Source organism: Moschus berezovskii, chromosome 2 (assembly GCF_049115385.1).
Source record: "Moschus berezovskii isolate FMDL1 chromosome 2, NW_MosBer_1.0, whole genome shotgun sequence".
Classification (NCBI taxonomy): domain Eukaryota; kingdom Metazoa; phylum Chordata; class Mammalia; order Artiodactyla; family Moschidae; genus Moschus; species Moschus berezovskii.
The window spans coordinates 45,567,695-45,591,671 of record NC_142461.1 but is presented as its reverse complement, the minus strand read 5'-3'; the positions used below and the strand labels follow the sequence as shown (position 1 = coordinate 45,591,671).

The following is a 23,977-nucleotide window of genomic DNA, read 5'->3' as shown; positions in this document are numbered from 1 at the left end:
CTCACCATTTTAAGGATCAGGTTGAGAAGGAGCCAGCAAAGTGACCAACGAATAGTCAGAGGGTAAAAGTAACACTGGACTGTGTGGTGCTATGGAAGGCCTTGAGGAAATGGCCTAAGACAAATGTTTCAGTGAATTAGCAGTCAAATTTTAAGTAGAGAACATTACTCAATAATTTAAGTTCTGATAATTCTCCCCTTTTATTAGGAAATAGTATATCAACGTTTCTTGGGGGAAAAAACACCTCCTTCACTCCCACCTTAAAATAACTATTTTATTTTCATATAAGTATTTTATCTTCCAGTATTTACTTATAATGCATAAACATTTTTGCATGGATGTAGCTAAAACGAATGCCTAATTTTAATTTTTTCCATTTGAAAGTGAAAGAAACTTAATGACTTCCTAATTGTCATTTTAGTGGCTGTGTAATGTTTCATTCAATGACATTTTAGAGATCTGTAAAGAGATATGGCTTAGTCTATCAAAACTACAGGAAGAAAGAAAAGTACAGGAAGATCAGCTTTTTCTCACAACCCATCCTCCTTTACCATTAACAAGATCATTTAAAATAGTTTAAAAACCATGGAAGCAAATGAGTCTATTGATAATCCTGTTTTCTGGAGATTAAATACCAATAAGTCAATTCAATATGTTGCTTTTTCAACTTCATACAGTCAACCTTGGATAGAAAATGGAAAATTCAAATTATATCCTAAGAACAGGGTTAAAACACAGGGAGACATGTTTATTTCATCGAGTCTTGAAATACATGGACTGTGTTTGTAGATGAACTAGCAAACTGAATATCAGTGATGAGCTGGTTGGATGGCATCACCAACTCAATGGACATGAGTTTGAGCAAGCTCCAGGAGTTGGCGATGGGGGAAGCCTACTGTGCTGCAGCCCATGGGGTCGCAAAGAGTCAGACATGATTGAACTGAACCTTGATGCATATTGTTTTGAATCTTTATCAACAGATAATGTAAGTCAAGGGCAAGAGTAAATAATGCTTTTATACATTGCCATTAAATCTTAAAAATGGACTGAAGAGTTCTCAGATATCCAAACGAGTATTTTTTTAAATAATATAAAATTCTATTATTGTAAAAAAACAACAAAAATAACAACATGCACATTCTAATAGATAAACAGGTTTAACAGAGGTTTTTCTCCCAGGGTAGAACTATGGTTTTATTTTTCTTTTTTTCATTGGCGGGTAATTGCTTTACAATATTGTGTTGGTTTCTGCCATAAAACAATGTGAATCAGCCATTAAGCATACACATCTCCCCTCTCTTTTGAACCTCCCTCCCACCCGCTCTCTCCCATCCCATCCCATCCCTTTAGGTTGTTACAGAGCACTGGGTTGAGTGCCCCCACCCCCATTATACAGCAACTATGTTTCAATGCTATACTCTCAATTTGTCCCACCTTCTCCTTCCCCTACTGTTCTCAGAAGTTTTTCTCTGTGTCTGAGTCTCTAGTCCTGCCTTGCAAATAGGTTCATCAGTACCATTTTTCTAGATTCCATGTATATGTGTTAATATGTGATATCTGTTTTTCTCTTTCTGACTTACTTCATTCTGTATATCAGGCGATTCATCCACCTCACTAGAACTGACTCGAATTCTTAGTTCCATCTTTTAATGAGACTATTTCTTGAAATACTCCTTAAAAATGACATCTTAAGTATCCAAGGGTTTAGTCAATTTTGGAACAGATGAATGGATAAAGAAGATTTGGTATATACAATGGAATATTGCTCTGTCATTAAAAAGAATGAAATAATGCCATTTGTAGCAACATGGATGGCTCAGCTGGTAAAGAATCTGCCTGAAATGTAGGAGACCTGGGTTCGATCCCTGGGTTGGGAAGATCCCCTGGAGAAGGGAAAAGCTACCCACTCCAGTATTCTGGCTTGGAGAATTACATGGACTATAAAAGTCCATGGGGTCGCAAAGAGTTGGACACGACTGAGTGACTTTCACTTCACTTCACTTGATTTATCAACTTAAGATACCCTGGAGAAGGAAAAGGCTACCCTCTCCAGTATTCTGGCCTGGAGAATTCCATGGACTGTATAGTCCAGGGGGTTGCAAAGAGTCAGACACAACTGAGCGATTTTCACTTTTACTACTCTGCATAGGACAAAGTGCCAGATACAGCTTCTAGGCTTGCCTTGTAGCTTATCTTCTCTCTTACTCATTAAGAGTAGCTTTAGCTGTCTGCATGGAAGTTTGCAACTTCCTTCTCCTTGTCTAGGGAGAAGTTGCTTTTGTTTTCAACCCAGGTTATTGGGATGAGTAGTGACTTAGGTCTATCTAGAGCACCAGCCAATTTAAGGAAGGTCCTGGAATAAGGGCCTGGGGCCTTTCTTTCTGGTAGGGAAGAGAGGAGGAATGCATGATAAGGAGAGACATGGGCCTCTGAATCACATGGAGACTCAAAGTACTGAGTACTTTGTATGCACCATACTCTCATTTAACTCTTGGCTGAAAATCACAATGGTATGAAGGAGATGGTATTGTTTAACTGCATTTTACAGATAAAGGAAAGTGGCTGATGACTAATCCCAGCCACAGAGTATGCTGTGGATCTGTAATATGAATCTCTTTTATAGGTCCTCAAAGGCTCTCCACCACAGTGTATAGCACCCAGCAGAATTTCAGGTCCGGAGCAAATCACACTGGGGCCTCCACTCCTGTATTTTTACAGGATGAAATCTGTCTAGAATATTTATCTAATAAAGTAGTAAAGGGAAAAGAGGTCATGGAGAGGGAGTTTATAGCTTGGGAAATGAGTATGTGGGATATGGGTTCACTTTTTTTTTTGTCTTGATGAAGAGTCTTTCAGGTTATTTGAGAACTAGTATTACTGATTTCTTGCCCATTCTACAAGACCTGTTTTCTCCACTAGACAAAAATATGAATGGCTGGTCCACTTCTGTCTCAAATAATGACTGTGAGGATAAAATAGGCCCTTTGAAAACTATGGCACTTAACGAACTTGTAAGGCAACAATCATCTTTCGAAGGTATGGGGGAATTCGGAAGTGGTTGATTGAAATAAATTCTTGATTACTTGAGATACAGGAGATGCAGTGATAGCATTTGGTTACTGGACTTCGTTGATACAATCTAAAACGGCCTTCTAACCAGCAGTTTTAATCTTTCTAAGATTTGGCTCTCTACAGAACTTAAAAAAAAGAGAGACAAGGTGTAAAATGCCAGTAACATTAGTTCAATTTCTTTTCCTTTGAGTCCTGTCCAGACGTTGATGGAATTAGGACAGAACAAAAAGATCAAGGAAAAAAAAAAGCCAGAAAGAGACTCAGGAACACAGACTGTGCCAGTAAATACTGAGTTAAGGAAATGAGTTGGGGGGAAAAGACTTGAGACATCCCTGGGGACCGCTCTGGTTCGGGGGCAATCCCTTTGGCAATATTCCAGAATCTGAGTCCCCAGGGCTGCCCCCAGTGGGAAGGGAAGATGCGCGTGGCCAGGCGCGCGCGTACGCGTGTACACTCACGTGTACACTCACACGCGCGCGCGCGCACACACACTACACATACACACAGTCTGTTTCCTCCGCTCCCCCTTCCCCCGGGGGGGCGGGTCTCTTTCTCTTTAAAGAGCAGACGGTCTCAGCGCAAACCCAGGTTCTCTAAGGCCCGGGGGCCCGGGACCCGAGCTCCTCGCAGCCAATGGGCGCGGTGGAGCGGCTCGAGCGCGGCTGACGCTGCACCAATGGGCGCTCGCGGGGGGCGGGGGCAGCGAAGGAGACACTATTGTTGATGAGGAGGAGCAGCGGCGGCGACGGCTGCACCACCTCGTTGCTGCCGGCCGCGGCCCGGGCGCCCCCAGCACCCCAGACTCCGGCTTCGTCACCCCGTCGCGGAGGCCTTCCCTCCAGCCTCGAGAATCCTCCCGCTGTCTTCTAACAACAAAACCACCCCACGTCTCGCCCAGTCACCGGGGAGGGGGGACCATGTCCCAGCGGGTGAGGCGCAATGGGTCCCCCACGCCGGGCGGCTCCCTCGGGGGCAGTGCGGTCGCCACGGCCGGGGGATCCGGGAGCCGCCTGCAGCCCATGAGGGCGACGGTTCCGTTCCAGCTGAAGCAGCAGCAGCAACATGGCAGCCCCACGCGGAGCAACGGCGGCGGCGGCGGCGGCAACAACAACGGCGGCTGCTGTGGTGGCGCCTCAGGCCCCTCGGGCGGCGGCGGCGGGGCCCCGCGCACCGCCTCGCGCAGCACGAGCCCCACGCGGGGCGGCGGGAGTGCGGCCGCGCGCACCAGCCCCACGGTGGCCACGCAGACGGGCGCGTCCGCGACGTCCACGCGAGGCACCAGCCCCACGCGCGCCGCCGCGCCCGGGGCCCGTGGAAGCCCCCCACGGCCGCCGCCGCCGCCGCCGCTCCTGGGTACCGTGTCGTCACCCTGCTCGTCGCCCACCCACCTGTGGACTGGAGAGGTGAGCGCGGCCCCACCCCCAGCTCGCGTCCGGCACCGGAGGAGGTCCCCGGAGCACAGCCGAAGCTCCCCGGAGAGGAGGAGCCCGAGCGCCCCGGTTTGCAAAGCAGGTACGTGCTGGGGGCTGCGCAAAGAGGGAAAGGCGGCGGCGGGAAGGGGTCCGGGGCGCGCGCCGCTACCGCGCGGGGACTGCGGCGCTACCGCGGTGCCGGGGTGGCCGTGGGCGGGGCTGGGGGCGGGACCTGGGCGGTGTGGCCCCGCCTTCTCCGGGCCGCCTCATTCATCCCTCGGGCCGCCTTGACTCGGTGCGGGTCCGTGGAGGTGCAGCCGCCAACCTTGTGCCTAGCCAGATGTGTTTATGATAAACCTGGGGTTCTGGCCGCCCGCTGGCTATTGCTTACCCTCCCTTGGGAGTGAGGCTAAGAGTAGTCTGTCACTTTAATGACATGGTTAATGTTAGTATAGTACATGTTGCTAAGAATTTCTCTTTCACAAAACAGTGTCAGATTTGGGGAACTTGAGTGCACTAGCATAGCAGGTTTGGTTGGGTCCCTGAAGAGACGTGAGACTGGGGGTGTGTTAGCATTTCCTAAGACTAAGTAGGTAACAAGAAGTGAGAAGTAAGTTAAGCAAGATTCCTTTGGAAGGTTTATGGGCTTTGAGGGTCTGGTATATTTCTGATATACTGATTTTGTGTTTAGGACATAAAACCTTTTTTTTTTTTTAAAGAACAAGACCTAAAGGTTTGTCTCCTTGTTGTTATTTTAGGGACCTAAAAATTGTTTTTCTCTGGACCTGGGAGCTTTTTTGGGAAAGGTCCTGAATGGAGCTGTTGAATTCCTCAGGAGTCATTCATAAAGAGAAATTCAAAGAGATAATATTTATCATCTGATTATCTTTGTAGAATCTCCTGAAAAGAGGAATGTGTGTGGTTTCTAGCTTGTGTTCTAATACTGCCAGCATCTACTGTTGTCTTACCCTGTTTGGGAAACTTCTGTTAGAATTTTTAGGCAGAATGGCTGGTTATTTCAGGAAACTTAGTACAGTATTTCCTAACCAAATAAAAATGATAATGAAGTGGTTTCAAGGGTTCATTCAGAATTGCAGGGAATGGGATGAATCTTTTCTACCGTTTATTTAATCAAAGATTTTAGATGGTGGATACTTTGAGGGGAGAGAATTGTCCTGAAAAATTATTGATACTGTTTTCTGACTAAAGCAAGAGTACTGTTTTAAACCTTTCAAACATGCAAAACGCTTTTTTAAAAAACTTTGTTGAAGAAAAAATCCCTCTCCCTCAAATAATAGCTCTTACTTATTGAGCTCCTACATACTCTGAGTAACTTACCTCCTGGATCTTACTTTAACTCTCAGGGGAGATTTTGGAGAGTAAGCAGTGGAGTGGATATTTGAACTCTGATGGGTGGTACTCCAAAACCATATCTTTTACATTGTATCAAGGAGAAGCTTCATGGTGTGTAAGATAGTACTGGGGAAATATGTAGCACACCAAAAATGACATGTGCTTAGTTTTCCAAGCAACTCTTAGAGGTATCTGGTGAACATAATTAATTCAGTTTGCTTTCACCCTTCTGGAGCTGGAATAATGTGGCAAGTGGAAAGAAAGGAGAGCTACTTACGTAGGCAGTTAAGATGGAGGAAGTAGGTGGTGATCTGATGGTCTGATAACAACATCTGACTACTCTCTCAACTATTTGACCCTTAAAAAACAGCGACCTGACAAGAGCCGGGTTAAATTAAGTATTGGGAATGTGTGGAGGAAGGTGCTCTTTTCTTATCTCTCTAGAAGGGCTCTATTTTCCAGGATCTCAGACTCCTCATATGCCCACTTTTCATGTTTCCCAAAGCTTCTTTCTCTCAGATCTGTCATTTCATAGAGTATTCATGCTGTAAAACTGACTCTTTTCATTAGCCCTCTCCTCCCCTCCCCCCACAAAAAAAAAAACCCTAGAAAAATAAAACCTTTTTCTTCCAATGGAGCGCTCTCACTGGGGTGTGAAAAAGGGATACTGCTTGTTACTGAATTATACCATCTGAGTATCTGATAGCTTCCTTCCCAGGAATGTGTTCTTGTTTCACTCTAGTGAACTTCTGTGCAGAGTGGGACAGGTATTTTCTGATTTTGTCCTCTTTGAGTCAGTTCAGTTCAGTTGCTCAGTCGTGTCCAACTCTTTGCGATCCCATGAATCACAGCACGCCAGGCCTCCCTGTCCATCACCAACTCCCGGAGTTCACTCAAACTCATGTCCATCGAGTCGGTCATGCCATCCAGCCATCTCATTCTCTGTCGTCCCCTTCTCCTCCCGCCCCCAATCCCTCCCAGCATCAGAGTCTTTTCCAGTGAATCAACTCTTCACATGAGGTAGCCAAAGTATTGGAGTTTCAGCTTTAGCATCAGTCCTTCCAATGAAAATCCAGGACTGGTAGGTATCCTTTAGAATGGACTGGTTGGATCTCCTTGCAGTCCAAGGGACTCTCAAGAGTCTTCTCCAGCACCACAGATCAAAAGCATCAATTCTTCGGCGCTCAGCTTTCTTCACAGTCCAACTCTCACATCCATACATGACCACTGGAAAAACCATAGCCTTGACTAGACGGACCTTGGTTGGCAAAGCAATGTCTCTGCTTTTTAATATGCTATCTAGGTTGGTCATAACTTTCCTTCCAAGGAGTAAGCATCTTTTAATCTCATGGCTGCAATCAACATCCGAAATGATTTTGGAGCCCCAGAAAATAAAGTCTGACACTGTTTCCCCATCTATTTCCCATGAAGTGATGGGATCAGATGCTATGATCTTAGTTTTCTGAATGTTGAGCTTCAAGCCAACTTTTTCACTCTCCTCTTTCACTTTCATCAAGAGGCTTTTGAGTTCCTCTTCAGTTTCTGCCATAAGGGTGGTGTCATCTGCATATCTGAGGTTATTGATATTTCTCCTGGCAGTCTTGATTTCCAGCTTGTGTTTCTTCCAGCCCAGCGTTCCTCATGATGTACTCTGCATAGAAGTTAATAAGCAGGGTGACAATATCCAGCCTTGACGTACTCCTTTTCCTATTTGGAACCAGTCTGTTGTTCCATGTCCAGTTCTCACTGTTGTTTCCTGACCTGCATATAGGTTTCTCAAGAGGCAGGTCAGGTGGTCTGGGATTCCCATCTCTTTCAGAATTTTCCAGTTTATTGTGATACACACAGTCAAAGGCTTTGGCATTGTCAATAAAGCAGAAAGAAAGAAAGTGAAGTTGCTCAGTCGTGTCCAACTCTTTGTGACCCCATGGACTGTAGCCCACAAGGCTCCCCCCTCCATGGGATTCTCTAAGCAAGAGTACTGGAGTGGGTTGCCATTTCCTTCTCCAGGGGATCTTCCCAACCCAGGGATCGAACCCGGGTCTCCTGCATTCCAGGCAGATGCTTTAACCTCTGAGCCACCAGGGAAGCCCCAATAAAGCAGAAATATATGTTTTTCTGGAACTCTCTTGCTTTTTCCATGATCCAGCGGATGTTGGCAATTTGATCTCTGGTTCCTCTCCCTTCTCTAAAATCTGGAAGAAAAGGGATAAATCATGAGTCTTCCTTTAACATTTTTTTTATTCCTTTTTTTCCCCTCTGACTGCCCTACATGGCATGTGGGATCTCTCCTGACCAGGGATCCAACTCATGTCCCTTGCAGTGGACGTGTGAAATCTTTACCCCTGGGCCACCAGAGAAGTCCTTTATTATTTTTAATTGAAACATAGTTGATTTACAGAGTTTCAGGTGCACATCAGAGACTCCCTTTTTGATTGAAGGAGATTACTGCTAGTTTTCAGTTTCAATGAAATGCAGACATCCTTATTGGTAGAGGCAAGGGTCTACCTTATTAAATAAACCTCAGGTGACTCAAATTCCAGGGTCCATGTAGATCAGGCAGTCAGCTTGTAGGTGAGTTGGATGCCCTAATCTTTGTTAGGAATGCAGTCTGAAAGTCCCCTGTTTGAAGGTCTCAGGATCTTTTGAGGGGTGTCCCTATTCAATCAGCTCCCTCCCCAGTTGCTTTATTCCCCCGGGGTTACAGTTAATCATTGGCTAATTGAGAACTTCCTTCTCTTGAGGACTATAAGGTACTCCAAGCACCTGTCCCTGACAGCTTCAACTTCCCAGCTTCAATGCCTGCCATCTCCAGGGCCAAGTGGTTTGTCATTAGAAGCTGAGATAGGCTGAGAGAAGATAACTAGGCAGCAGTGATAACTGTAGATAGAATGGTGAAGAAGGTGAAGTTTTTGTTCCTTCCCTCCTTTTACCTGACTTTGTCTTACTCTGTATAATGTTGAACAGATGTATTACAGAGAGGTGGCACAAAGAGGGCAGGAGCGTAGGCTTTGGGTAGACAGTCTGTCTTCTACCACTTAGAAGCCATATATATGATATGGTGAAGTGATTAACTTTCTATCCCTTAACTTTCTCATTTGTATAAATATAGTCGGTGATGATATTTACTTCATATGGTGGTAAGGATTAAATGTAAGAAAAGTGAAAAATACCCAGCACAGTACCTCAGTATAAAAGTTAGCTGTTGTGTGTCATACTAGTTTTTGCTTCTAGTTTTAGTGGATATAGCATGAATTGGCACTGTAGGCTTAGTTTTCATGGTTGTATGAAATTTCAAGTTGCCAGGAATATCCAGAACTGTTTGGAGTGTAATCTGTGGTTCATTTGTATCAGAATCATATAAGGTCTTTGTTAAAAATTAAAAATGCAAGTTCCCAGTCCCTACCTACTCCAGATCTTGAAAGTACCTTGCCACCTCTTTGATTTTGCTGAATTCTGTGTTTGAAAAACAGTTATTAGAAGCAACAAAGGGAAATAGTTTGAAAACTCCTCTTTAGAGAAAAAGGCATTTGTACAGTATGTATGAAAGTGATTTTTGCAGTGTGGCTGACTAATAGGTAGACAGCAAGTTGTGTTTTTGCTTATTTTTCCATTCCTTTGGATGCATTTTGTAGTGTATAAATATGGTTTTTAGTTGAGCTGGAGGTGTGGCAAGAGCAGCAACAAGAGATGGACTTCTCTGGACTAATAATAAGGAAGTAGTGAAAGGGAACTTCATATTGGCGCCATCTCAGACTTCTGCTTTCTAGTACTTTGTGAAGTATACAGCTTTGAGACTTAGGTGTTTCTAACCATTTGGAGGATCGCAGGTAATCTCACACATTCAGGGGAATCCTTTTGGTTTTAATATCTGTATTTACAAACATTGAAGATGAGGCAACTGGAACCTTATTATTAGTTCAGCATCTTGGCTAGTAGAATTTATATTGAGTTAAGTTCAATTCTGTAATCTCTGAACTACTCTATGCGTTAGTAACTGTGCAGTGTACTTAGTTGTTCAGTTGTGTGCAACTCTTTGTGAGCCCATGAACCATAGCCCACCAGGCTCCTCTGTCCATGGGGATTCTCCAGGCAAGAATACTGGAGTGGGTTGCCATGCCCTCTTCAACTGTGCAATACAGGAATGTAGAAGAGAACTCCAAAGACACAAACCAGCCTTGTAAGACAGGTTCCTCAGTATGTAATATGAGTGCTTTGGGCTCATAGAGAAGTGAGTAATTCTGTAGGGAGTGGGTATAGAACTTCAGAGGAGATGGATTTTGCTTTGAGTTGGAAAGAGAGGACCAGAATTTTACAGTTGGATCATAGAGGTATGAACATATACATATCATATTCAGTCCTATGTCTTAAAATGTAGAGTATAGGATGTTTGGGGAGGAAAGAGAGCAAGCAGTCGAAAAAGAGAGTAGGAAGGTAAGTTTACAGAATGGCCTGGAATAAAATGTGTGAATTCAGATGTATCCCATGCATAATACCACTGGAGCCAGACTGTCAGGTTCAAATCTTGGTATTACTGCTTACTTAGTAGCTGTTTAACTTTGGGCAAATTCACTTCACCTGTAAAAATGGGATACTAACTAATATTTAGTAATAAGTTGACCCTTGAACAAAGCAGGTTTGCATTGCCCTGGTCCATTTATTCGTGAATTTTAGAAGTCTAAATCATGCTACAACATACCTGATCCGAGCTTGATTGAATCTGCACATGTGGGACTGAGGAACCAGATGGCTGACTCTAAAGTTTGGACTTTTCTTCTATGCAGAGAGTCTGGTCATAACCCCTTGTTATTCACGGTCATTTTTGTTCAGTTGCTCAGTCATGTTTGCCTCTTTGTAGCCCCATGGACTGCAGCACTCCAGGCTTCCCTGTCCTTCACTGTCTCCCAGAGTTTGCTTAGACTCATGCTTATTGAGTCAGTGACGCCATCCAACTATCTAATCCTCTGTTGTTCCCTTCTCCTCCTGCCCTCAATCTTTCCCAGCATCAGAGTCTTTTCTGGTGAGTCAATTCTCTGCATCAGGTGGCCAAAGTATTGGAGCTTCAGCTTTAGCATCAGTCCTTCCAGTGAATATTCAGGATTGATTTCCTTTAGGATTGACTGATTTGATCTTCTGTCCAAGGGACCCTCAAGAGTCTTCTCCAGAACCACAGTTCGAAAACATCAATTCTTTGGTGTTAAGCCTTCTTTATGGTTCAACTCACACATCCATACACTACTACTGGAAAAAACCCATAGCTTTGACTAGATGGCCCTTTGTCAGCAAAGTGATATCTCTACTTTTTAATATGGTGTCTAGGTTTGTCGTAGTTTTTCTTCCAAGGAGCAAGCATCTTTTAATTTCATGACTGCAGTCACTGTCTGCAGTGATTTTGGAGCCCAAGAAAATAAAGTCTGTCACTGTTTCCATTTTTTCCTCATCTATTTGCCATGAAGTGATGGGACCGATGCCATGATCTTAGTTTTTTGAATGTTGAGTTTTAAGCTGACTTTTCACTGTCTTCTTTCACTTTCATCAAGAGGCTCTTTAGTTTTTCTTCACTTTCTGCCAGTTGGGTGTATCATCTGCATGTCTGACATTACTGATTTTTCTCCTGGCAATCTCGGTTCCAGCTTCAGTTTTATCCAGCCCAGCATTTGTTAGAAGGACAAAATGTTTGTAATTTCTCTGTGGGAATAATAAGGAATCTCTTGATATTAGCTATTTTCACATTATTTTTATCATCCTCATCATCCAGGGGTTTAGGCATTAAAAGTGAATGATTACATTAGTGGTGTTTACACTCTTCAAATACATAGAGTTGGTATATATCTTGGGTGAGTAGACTACAAATGTGAGATGGGAGAGACTGTCGGATAGTGCTAACAAAGGCATCAAGAACGTGAATTTAGTTGCTTTGGCAGTGGGAATGGCAAGGATAAAGGAGATTGAGGAAACTTGGGTTCAGTAACCTGTTGGGTGTAGGGATGGAGAAAGGAGTTGAGGATTGGATGGTGGTACTAGTTGAGATAAACAACACTGTGAGTCATGCCAGTTTGGGAAGAGAAAAATGAGTTCAGTTTTGGGCATACTTAGTTTGTGCTGTCAGGAAATTCAGGTAATTTTCTAGATTGTGGCAAATACAGTTTTAGAGCTTGGAGGTACAGTTTGAACTGGAGGCAGAAAATTGGGACTTGTTTATTTCAGCTCAGTAAACATTCATTTAACCCACTCTTCATGCTAAGTATTTGCGTAAGGATGGTAATTGAAATGACTAGTTACTAGGATGGATAAGATGATAGGAGAATGCTGAGGATATGGCGATGGGAGAATACAAGCATTTTAGCACATTATTGACTGGGGAAATTTTTGTAGAAACTAATGCCTGTGGCTGTAGTATGTCTCTGGTCAATAATGTGTTAAGTGAAAGTTGCTCAGTTGTGTCTGACTCTTTGTGACCCCATGGATATACAGTCCATGGAATTCTCCAGGCCAGAATACTGGAGTGGGTTATCTTTCTCTTCTCCAAGGGATCTTTCCAAGTCCGGATCGAACCCAGGTCCCCTGCATTGCAGGTGGATTCTTTACGAGCTGAGCCACCCGGGAAGGGTAGACAGAAAAGCCAACGAAGAAGCCTGAGAATGTGGTGGTAGAATAGTTAGTGTTGAGAAAGCCAAGAGAAAGATTGAGATTTCAAGGAGGAGATGGTAAAGATTTTAAAATTCTGTGATGGTAGCAAGTAGGCTGAGCCTGGAGAATAGGCTTTTGAATTTGACATTTCAGTCCAGTTGTTAATGTTAGAATAGTATGTTGGGGACACAAATCAGGTTAAAGTATTGGTTGAGGAAGTAGAGATAATGATTATAGATTGCTCTTATGTAGTATTAATTACTCTCTCACTGTAAGGAAGATGACAAAACAGGACCAAGAGGTGAGCTTTTAAAGTTCATTTGTTTACTTATAGGATGGGGAAAACTTCAGCATGTTTTATAGGTTTGGGGAAAGGATTTACAGGAAAATGAAAGACTGCAAGTTCAAGAGGAGGAAATAATAGATGGAGCAAGGTCATGGAAAATGAGAGAGGCAGTAGGATCCACCACAGGGTGTAGTCTAGAAATCTCAGAAACAATTAAGGACACTTCTTTCTCTGAGGATGGAGAGGAGGTAAGGGTGGGTTGGGATGATAGATGACTCAGCAATAGACAGGAAGGGAGTAGATAAAGTAAGCTATTTCCATTGCCAAACTACTTGAAGAAGAAATAGTATGTTTGTCAGATACCGTATTTTAAAATTTAAATTTTATTTTTCTCAAAGTGCACGTATGTAATTTAAAATGTCAAGTAACACTAAAACTTATAATCAAATGAAGGGTTTCCCTGCCACATCTCTTTCCACTCCCACTTCTTGCCCCTTTGAGACAGCTGCCTTCACCTCTTAGTGGTTTCTTCAGGTGTTTACCTACATATTTCCAAATAACTGATAACTTCTTCAGGATTTCTTTGTTCATCTTTATGCATTATACAGTGACTTCCTACTTTGAGAGATGGAGACTTGGTCCTTTATTGTCCTTCCCAGTCCTCCCATTGTAGTTACAGCACTCTTTTGGTTAAATTATTATTGTTTATATTATTATGACTGTGTAAATACTGTTTACAGAAGAACCTTGTGGTATGCTATAATTATATTTCCTTTCTTTTATAACTTTTTAGGCTCCTTGAGATTGAAAAGGCTTTTGGTTTGCTTTATTTTCTGTGTACCTCTGACTAAGTCATCCCCAAACTTTTCATAACAAACTTTCTCTTAAGTATTTTAAAACGCATCCAGTACTTTGTCAGTTTTATTTTTTTCTTGAAGATAGCCTTTCTGGAATCTCCTATCCTCCTATTCCCAACTGTCACATTGATTTCCAGATTGGTGGCATGGCTTTTGCCTTGGAACTTCTCTGGAAACTCCTTCACCTGCCTCTGGTTTTGGACACCCTGATCTCTGGAACTTCTTTTACTAGAGCATAACCTCCAAAGTTTTGTTAAGACCTTGAATGTCTGCACTTACCTGTCTTTGCACTTAATGGTTTAACTCAGTATCGAATTCTAGGTTGGAAATAATGTTTCTACTGATAAAGGACTTTATTTTTTCAGCTCTGGAAAAGCCTTTGGGAAGTCTGACTGCCATCCTGAGTCTTAGTCGTGTGTGTGTGGTGTGTGTGTGTGTGTGTGGTGTGTGTGTGGTGTGTGTGTGTGGTGTGTGGTGTGTGTGTGGTATGTGTGTGTGTGTGTCTGGAAAAGCCTTTGGGAAGTATGACTGCCATCCTGAGTCTTAGTTGTGTGTGTGTGTGTGTGGTCCTTTGTGTGGAGTGTGTGTGTGTGGTCCTTTGTGTGGAGTGTGTGTGTGTGTGTGGAGTGTGTGTGTGTGTGGAGTGTGTGTGTGTGTGGAGTGTGTGTGTGGAGTGTGTGTGTGTGTGTTTGTGTGTGTGGTCCTTTGTGTGGAGTGTGTAGAGTGTGTGTGTGTGTGGAGTGTGTGTGTGTTTGTGTGTGTGGTCCTTTGTGTGGAGTGTGTGTGTGTGGTCCTTTGTGTGGAGTGTGTGTGTGTGGTCCTTTGTGTGGAGTGTGTGGAGTGTGTGTGTGTGGTCCTTTGTGTGGAGTGTGTGTGGAGTGTGTGTGTGTGGAGTGTGTGTGTGTGTGGAGTGTGTGTGTATTTCTTTGTGACAGTGCTGCCACTCTTCTGAAGTGATCTCCTTGGTGTAGGATTTGTTTGCCCCCATTCCCTGTGCTGATTACTCTGAATTTTACAGTCTCAGGACTCTTTGTTTGGGACCTTTCCTTCTCTCATTTGTTCTTTCTGTTATCTTTTTTATCTTTTTGTCTTTTTGGAACCATCACTATGTAGAACCTCTTGGATTCAATCTATAATTTCCTTATTTCTGTCCTAGTTTCCATATCTTTGTTGTTGTTGTTCTTCTAGCAGATACATTTTCTATCACTGCAGCTGAGTTTAAATTTTTTGGACATAATATTTTTGGGAAGGATTTAACTTTACTCTTTGTGTCAGTATCTTTAAGTTATTCCTAGTCTTGTCAGTGTCTTGTGAAAACATTTATAAAAGGTATAAATACCCTCCAAGTTTTCTTTGCTTTCTTCATTGTCCTGAGAGCCCTTTTTGTCCTCAGCTGTGTCTTTCTTGTTGGAAACTTTCCTTAGTTTTCTATTAATATTTAAATAAGATACAAAATTGCTGATTAGGTTTTCCATCTGAGTGCAGGTCAGTCTGGTAGACTGGAGGATCTCAAAGTTGAATGATGATGCAGGGTCTCTCAAAAGTAGGTTTTTTTTTTTTTTTTCCCTTCTCTTAGGCCAGTTTCTCCTGGGAAGAGTCCTACAATATCATGCCTGAGGATCTGTCTTGTGTCCTTAAATACAGAGCCTGTCTAGTTAATCTCTCTCAAGCAGTTTCTCCCAGTCTTTTTGCTCTGGAGACACCCTTGGAATAATTTCCATTTCTCAGGGAACCCCTGCATTAGTGACCAGTAAGTTCAGGTACGATATAATAACAGTGTTCTGAGTACAGACTGGTTTCTCTGTGGACCTTTTTATTTGGCCAGTTTATAAGCCTATTCATTTTATAGGTGTATAGGTGTAAACAGGTAGGTGTATAGATTTCACCTCTACCCTTCTTGGACACAAACATAGTTAAGCTTAGCTTACCTTTCTTGGTATTAATCCCTTTTCATAGATTTTTTTTTAAAGCTCAAAGGCAACAAAAGTACATTATTTAATAAAAAGTACATTATTTAATAATAATTGGCTTAAGCCAAATGAAGTTTAATTTTTCTAAAGGTAGACTCAGTAGTTTTAATGGGGCTTCCCTGGTGGCTCAGACAGGAAAGAATCTGCCTGCTGTGTGGGAGACATGGGTTCGATCCCTGGGTTGGAAAGTTCCCCTGGAGAAGGGCATGGCAACCCACTCCAGTATTCTTGCCTGGAGGATCCCCATAGACACAGGAGTCTGGCGGGCTACATTCATGGGGTTGCAAAGAATCAGACACAACTGAGTGACTAAGTACAGCACAGCAAAGGTTGGCTCAGTAGATTTAATTTAAATAAAATTAATAAATTTATCCTTTTATAATGTGAAAATTTATTGAGAAGATTGTACAGTAAAACTACTAAAACTATAAGCCAAGATAATATGATAAAAATTTAGCCTGAAATACAATTTTGTTTGAATTTGAAAACTTCCAGTAACATGTGCCTGCTCAATCGCTCATTTGTGTCTGACTACAGCCCCATGAACTGTAGCCCGCCAGGCCCTTCTGTCTATAAGATTTCTCAGGCAAGGATACTAGAGTGGGTTGCCATTTCCTCCTCCAGGGGATCTTCCCAACCAGATATTGAACCTGTGTCTCCATCATTGGCAGGCAGGTTCTTTACCACTGAGCTACCTGGGAAGCCCCTTCAAGTAACATCCCCTGTCTCAAATATAGGTTTAGCAGAATTACTGGCACATATTGACTTTGTGACCTCATTTATAGATCTATACATAAAAAATGATATTTAAAAATTTATCTTTTTAAGGTGAAATGTGTTCTTGAGGTTTTTGTATATGTGTGTTTTCTGTACAAATAGTCAATTCCGAGTTGAATTAGAAATGAACAGCACCCACATTTCATTTTCAAATGAAATGAAACATTTATTTCCTAGCCCTTGATACTTGTTAAACAATTAAGTTTGTTTGACTCACTGGAAAAGACTCTGATGCTGGGAAAGGTTGGGGGCGGGAGGAGAAGGGGACGACGGAGAATGAGATGGCTGGATGGCATCACCGACTCTGTGGACATGAGTTTGAATGTACTCCGGGAGTTGGTGATGGACAGGGAGGCCTGGTGTGCTGTGATTCATGGGGTCGCGGAGAGTCGGACACGACTGAGCGACTGAACTGAACTGAACTGATTCATGTAAGAAGTTGAAAATGCAACAAATTATTCATTGCTTTCCTGTGAATGACAAGATACTTTTCTTGCCACAGAAATCTAGAACTTGTATCAGGGCAGATCAGGAAGTCTTGATTTGCATTTATAGTCAGACTGCAGCTAAGTTACCACTTAGACATCTGCTTTGGAAGCTTCATTGAAACCTCTTTTCTGCTCTTGCCTCCTTTCCCTGTCTGTTGTCTTTGTGAGTAACGTTTTTATTTTTTCACTATTATTCTTATTATTTTTCTTCAGTATTATTTTAATTGGAAATCTTTGCTACTTTTTCTGATAAAGGCTAGCATGTAGTCAAGGTGAAATTAACTACAGTTTATTCCAAAATGAAAATACACATAACATTTTTAATTGACCCACTTTTCTTTATGAACTAGTGTAAATTTCTTTTGGAAGTAAATTTAAATTTGGTGGGATTTCTTGCCTCCAAGGAGCTAATTTTGGAATTGTGTATTTTACAAGTTTACCTCCCGGCCTGTATTCCTCTTTCCCTCCTTCCCTCTTTTCCTCCCTTTCTTCCTGCCTTCCCTCCTTCCCTCCCTCTCTCTCTTTTCTTTCTTTCTGTGCAGTTAATATATATACATGATAAAAATTATAGATAATAAACAAAATATAGTAAGGAGAATCCCAGGGATGGGGTAGCCTGGTGGGCTGCCATCTATGGGGTCACACAGAGTCAGACATGACTGAAGTGACTTAGCAGCAGCAGCAGTCTTCCCTTACTTGTCTTTAAGTTCACTCTTCTCAGAGAAATAGTTGCTGCTTTTGTATTATTCTACAGTTATTCAATGCACATATACATATATGGGTGTGTGACTGTTTAGGTCTGCTGCTGCTGCTGCTGAGTCGCTTCGGTCTATAGACCATATGTTATTTCCCCAGACTTCTGTTTTGAACGTTTAGATCATTTTCCAGTCTTCTGTTGTTAAATGGTCCTATGTTGAACGTTCTTATTTATACTTCTTTGTGCACATATATATATAAATGAGCTTATCTGTAGACAATTTTTAGAAATGAAATTTCTTATCAAAGATGTACATTTTTTCTATTGTAAAATATATTTCAGGAGTCAGTATCAGTTCAGACTTGAATTCTAAGACCCTGCTTCTGTTTTCCTATCTTTGTTTGGATTATTTTTATATTCATTTTATCTCTACTATTAGTTATCAGTTACACCTCTTGCCATTACACTCTGGTTAATGGTTGTGCTACAGCAGTGCTGTTCAAGAGAACTTGGTGCAGTGATGGAATGTTCTGTATCTGTTACCTAATATTTCACATTAGAATCTTATAGTAATATACTTCCGTTTCTTGCCTCACATCTTTGGTGCTGTTGTCCAGCATTTTGTTTTTCTGTTGTAAATTCCACAGTAACAGTAAATTCCACAGTAACAGTACATTGTTACTCTTTTTACTTTAGATGGTTATTTTTTATCTTTATTCTCATTTTCATCTTTCTTCATTTCTTTGTGTGAAATAGGGTGGTTGTAGTGTGAGTGAAAAAAGGATTATTTGAGAAGCAAAGAAGTAATAGGACTTGTTACCTGATTAGATTTGCGGGGTGAGACGATGAGGGGTCATCATTTTGACTGAGATTTCCAACCTACCTGAGTGGTTGAGTTAATAATGTTGTCGTATCATTTGTAAATGATATTATATTCAGTATGCATACAGAGTAGGCCATAAACTTTTGAGGCATAATGCACTAAAATTTTTTAACATTTCAAAAGAAATAATATGGAAAATTTGGAAGAAAAAGCCTAATTTTTTTTTCTGCATATACCCTTTCCAATTTATTATTCTTAAAAATTTGTAAGTTATTTTACTTACTGTCCTACTGTGATTTACTTACTGTCCTACTGTGATTTACTTACTGTCATACTGTGATCTAGTATTTTCTGAAAAACTATTTTGCATTAATTATGTTTTCCCATTGTGCATGTATGCTGATATTTTTAAAGATAAGGACAAAAGGTATCTTTTTTTAAAAAATTTTTTAAAACGTATGCTGATCTTTGTTCCTTTTCTCTAGCTGCAGTGAATGGGGTTACTCTTTGTTGCAGTGCACAGGCTTCTTGTGGTGGCTTCTTTTATGGAGCACAGGCTCTAAGCGCCTTGGCTTCAGTAGTTGCGGGCTCAGTTGTTGTGGCTTGCAGGCTCTAGAGCACAGGCTCAGTAGTTGTGGCGCCTAAGCTAAGTTCCCTGGCATGTGGAATCTTCCCTGACCAGGAATCAAACCTGTGTTCCCTGCATTGGCAGGTGCATTCTTATCCAGTGTACCACCAGGGAAGTCCAAGTGATGTCTTTGTATTCTTTTAGAATCCATGTTCACTCTGTGCAGAACAACATGTAAGTCATTGAGACGGCATCCCTGACCTTATGGGCTTTAGAAGTAAAGAGAGAGACAGTGTGGATTTTCGTACTATTCAAGGATTAACAATAAAAGTAAGAAAATATATAGTATTTCTAAGAAGAGTATTCAGATCAGTTCAGTTCAGTCGCTCAGTCGTGTCCGACTCTTTGCAACCCCATGAATCACAGCACGCCAGGCCTCCCTGTCCATCTCCAACTCCCGGAGTTCACTCAGACTCATGTCCATCGAGTTGGTGATGCCATCCAGCCATCTCATTCTCTGTCGTCCCTGTCTCCTCCCACCCCCAACCTTTCCCAGCATCAGAGTCTTTTCCAGTTACTTAATTGCAAAAGCCTGCTCTGGCCCTGTGGGACTCTATCTTGATTCTGAGTGCTTTGTGTGCAGTCAGGAATTGCTAGGTGACTTGTAGGATAGACATTCATCTCTTCTCTAGAAAGCAGTTACCATTAATACTGTCCCTGGAATTCTTGGAAAGTCTGCTCCTGGAAATTGATTTAGTGTCACAGGAATGCTGTTGCCCTACTTCAGAGATGTCTCTATTGTATTAGGAAGAATTAGGATCCACAAGTTAAACCTACATTCTCCCAGATGCCCATCCAAAACCTCCTTTGTAATTAAATCTGTTACTCTTTCCCCTCAGTTGGGGTATTAATAAAATGCAAGATTTAAATGAGACCCAGTAAAAACTTTGAATGAACGATGGCTTCCTATTTTAAAGCAGTGTTAGCCTGAAGACCCACACCTGTCTTCTGTGTGTCTTTTGTCTGTTCCCTTGGTTTGAAGTCCTTGCATAGCCCTAGGTTTTAAGTACTACTGTTTTCTTGTAATTGAGCTGTGCTTATGTAGATTATACTGCTAGCTCTATATTGAGTAGAATATCTTCAATAATCCTTGGAAGGCCTGTTGGACATCCTGTTGGATAGAGAAGTTGCATATTTCTAGTAATGGTTGATGAGATTATACTGACCCACCTATTAATACGTACTCTTGTCTGATACATATATTTTTTGGGGGTGGGTTTCTCCTGGGTCTTCGTTACTGTGTGGGCTTTTCTCTAGTTGTGGAGAGTGGGGACCACTCTGTAGTTGTGTGCAGGCTTCTGATTGCTTCTCCTATTGTGCAGCACATCTGTAGGGATTAGTTGCTCCAAGGCATGTGGGATCTTCCTGGACCTGGTGTTCTCTGCATTGCAAGGCAGATTCTTAACCGCCGAACAGAATCCTGATATATTTTTTTTATTAATAGTATACTTTTGACTGGTAACTGGGTTTAATGCTAAGTATAGTGAGAGGTTATAGAACAGCTTCCCCTTTGTAAAACTTTATAAACTTTGGCTTAGTCACTCTCCTTTTCAGTGGATTTCTGTTTTCTTTCCTATAAATTACCGTAGTAAAAATATATTTTAAAATATATGTGTTTGGAGACTGGTATAAAAGTATACATTGATATGTATCCTCTTTAGGAAAAACTATTCCCAAGATTGAGATTATTTAGTTGTTTTAAATAATTTGCTGCTTTGTAGCACTGCTTACCAAAAACTAATTGAGTCAGTTTACCCTGTGAACAGAAAGAAATGTGTCTACCTGTTGCTGTGAAGACTTGTCAGAATTAGACTTCATATTTTTTCTTTAGTTTTATCAATTCAGTGCGTGTAATAGAGTACCTCATTGCTTCCATTGATATTTCCTTACATATCTATTTCTTGGAGTCATAGAAAATATTTGAGATAATATATTTAATAACTTCATATAGTAGCCGTGTAATACCATTTAATAAGAAATAATAGTTGTTATTAATTGGACATGGAACAACAGACTGGTTTCAAATAGGAAAAGGAGTATGTCAATACTGTATATTGTCACTCTGCTTATTTAACTTATATACAGAGTACATCAAGAGAAACACTGGGCTGGATGAAGCACAAGCTAGAATAAAGATTGCTGGGAGAAATATCAATATCCTCAGATATGCAGATGACACCACTCTTATGGCAGAAAGTGAAGAGGCACTAAAGAGCCTCTTGATGAAAGTGAAAGAGGAGAGTGAAAAAGTTGACTTAAAAGCTCAACATTCAGAAAACTAAGATCAAGGCATCTGGCCCCATCACCTCATGGGAAATAGATGGGGAAACAGTGAGAGACTTTATTTTTGGGGGCTGCAAAATCACTGCAGATGGTGATTGCAGCCATGAAATTAAAAGACGCTTACTCCTTGGAAGGAAAGTTATGACCAACCTAGATAGCATATTAAAAAGCAGAGACATTACTTTGCCAACAAAGGTCCGTCTAGTCGAGGCTATGGTTTTTCCCGTGGTCATGTATGGATGTGAGAGTTGGACTATAAAAAATGCTGAGTGCCAAAGAATTGATGCTTTTGAACTGTGGTATTGGAGAAGACTCTTGAGAGTCCCTTGGACTGCCAGGAGGTCCAACCAGTCCATTCTAAAGGAGATCAATCCTGGGTGTTCATTGGAAGGACTGATGTTGAAGCTGAAACTCCAATACTTTGGCCACCTGATGTGAAGAGCTGACTCATTTGAAAAGACCCTGATGCTGGGAAAGATTGAGGGCAGGAGGAGAAAGGGACAACAGAGCATGAGATGGTTGGATGGCATCATCGACTCATGGCCATGAGTTTGGGTGAACTCCGGGAATTGCTGATGGACAGGGAGGCCTGGTGTGTTGCAGTCAATGGGGTCGCAAAGAGTCGGATACAACTGAGCGACTGAACTGAACTAAACTAAATATTCTTTTTTTTATTCTATTTTTTTTGTCCATGCCACAAAGCTTGCAGGATCTTAGTTCCCTTACTGGGATTGAATCTGGGTTATGGCAGTGAAAGCGCTTGAGTCTTTTAACTATTGGACTGCCAGAAAGTTCCCGTATATGGTATATAGTACTATAGGTATATAATACTGTACTGTAATAGGTTTGTAGTATTTTTCACACAAATAATACATAAAAAACAAACACAAAATTAAAGAAGACATTTTTAATCTTACAGTACACTATCTTGAATAATATAGTAGTTCGGTACAAATGCTGGCTTACAGCGGCTGGCATCGAGTAAATAGGCAAGAAAAGTTACTGACTAGAGGAGGGAGCGGAGGTAGAGAAGCTGCATCACCATGCTTTTACCCTTGCTTCCAGACATCCTGGTCTTGAAATAAAGATACTGTACTATTGTACTCTACACAGTACTGTACAGTAAAGTACACAAAAGCACAACCAGTTGTGGAGGATGCATACATATGACAGTGTCCACATGTGAACTACATGATTGGACATGCAAATGCACATTCACATCTTTGAAAGTTTGCAACTTGGAGGTTCATAGGGGACTTAACTGTATTCTTTTTAAGTGCTTGTTCACTCTTTATGTGAAATAGATAATTCTGTTTGTATCTGTTGACTGATCATTTTACTCATTAAATGTTTAACTTTTTTAGCCCTTACTGTTTTTAAAAGATTTTCTCCATTTGGTAGTTGTGTGGAGTGTTAGGTTTATTGAGGTATAATTTACATACACTAAAATTCATCCTTTTTAATATATACTGGCGTATGAACTTTGACAAAGAACACAGTTGTATAATCTCAACCACAATCAAGATATAGAACATTTCTATCACCCATAAAGTTTCCTCATGCTTTTTAAAGTCATTCCCCTCAGTGGTTGCTAGGCCATAGCAACTACTGATTTGTTTTTGATTCTTGTAACTTTTACTTTTTTCAGAATATTATTTAAATGATTTGTACAGTACTTAGCCTCTTTTATTCTGTCTTCATTTGCTTACCATAATACGTTTGAGATTCATTCATGTTCGTGCATATATCGGGAGTTCACTGCTTTTTATTTCTGAGTAGTATTCCATAATATAGCTGTATCCCAGTTTGTTGATTCGTTTCCTAGTTGAAAGATATTTGAGAATTTTCATTCCTAATATTGGAAATTTGTGTCTTTTCTTTTTTCCTCAGACATTTTAACTAGAAGTTTATGATTTTTATATACCTTGTCATAGAATCAGCTTTTAATTTACATTGTTTTTTGTTTCACTGCCACTCCTGTATTTATTATTTTCTTTGTTCCACTTGCTTTGGGTTTAGTTTATTCTTTTTCTAGTTTTTCTCAGATGGAAACTTAAATTATTGATTTGAGACCTTCTTTTCTAATAGAAGAATTTAATGTTGAATATTCTTCTTTAAGCAGTTTTTTAGCTGCATCCCACAAAATTTATTGTATTTTATTTTCATTTTAATTCATTCAAAATATTTTCTAGTTTCTCTGAGGCTTCTTCATTGATTTATAGATTATTTAGAAGGGTTTTGTTCAATTTATAAGTATTTGAAAGTTTTCCATGTAGCTTTCTTTGATTGATTTTTAGTTTGATTCCATGCCAGAAAACATACTTTCTATGAGTTCATTTCTTTTAAATTTCTTAAGAATTGTTTCATGTCCCTGAACGTGATCTACCTTGACAAATCTTTCATGTGCCCTTGTGTATTCTGCTGTTGTTGGATGGAGTGTTAAGTAAATGTCAGTTAGATAAAATTGATTAATAATGGTGTTTAGGTCTTCTCTGTTCTTTCTGATTGTTTGCTTTATCAATTATTGAGAGAGGAGTGTTGAATTCTCCAGATATATTAGTGGGTTTTTCTTTCATTCCAGTTAGCTTTTGCTTTGTATATTTTGAAGGGTTTTTTTGTTTATTTATTTTTAATGTGCAGAACTATTTAAGAGTTGTTACGTCTTTTTGGAATTGAGCTTTTTATCATTATGCATATTTTT

The 23,977-nt window shown here is 40.9% G+C and overlaps 1 protein-coding gene and 1 non-coding gene across 2 annotated transcripts in view; one reads left to right on the top strand and one right to left on the bottom strand.

Annotated features, from left to right (window-relative positions):
• The first annotated feature begins 3,854 nt into the window (after positions 1-3,854).
• The window catches only part of FAM117B (family with sequence similarity 117 member B), a 70,698-nt gene continuing 50,575 nt past the window's right edge, over positions 3,855-23,977 (top strand). Inside the window, exon 1 of the mRNA XM_055397764.2 lies at positions 3,855-4,584. Within this exon, the coding sequence (XP_055253739.1) occupies positions 3,990-4,584 (595 nt within the window). The 5' untranslated portion in view covers positions 3,855-3,989. The remainder of the gene's footprint in view (positions 4,585-23,977) is intronic.
• Positions 7,854-7,925, bottom strand: TRNAS-GGA (transfer RNA serine (anticodon GGA)). The gene has a single exon. It is a non-coding gene; the product is annotated as a tRNA-Ser (tRNA).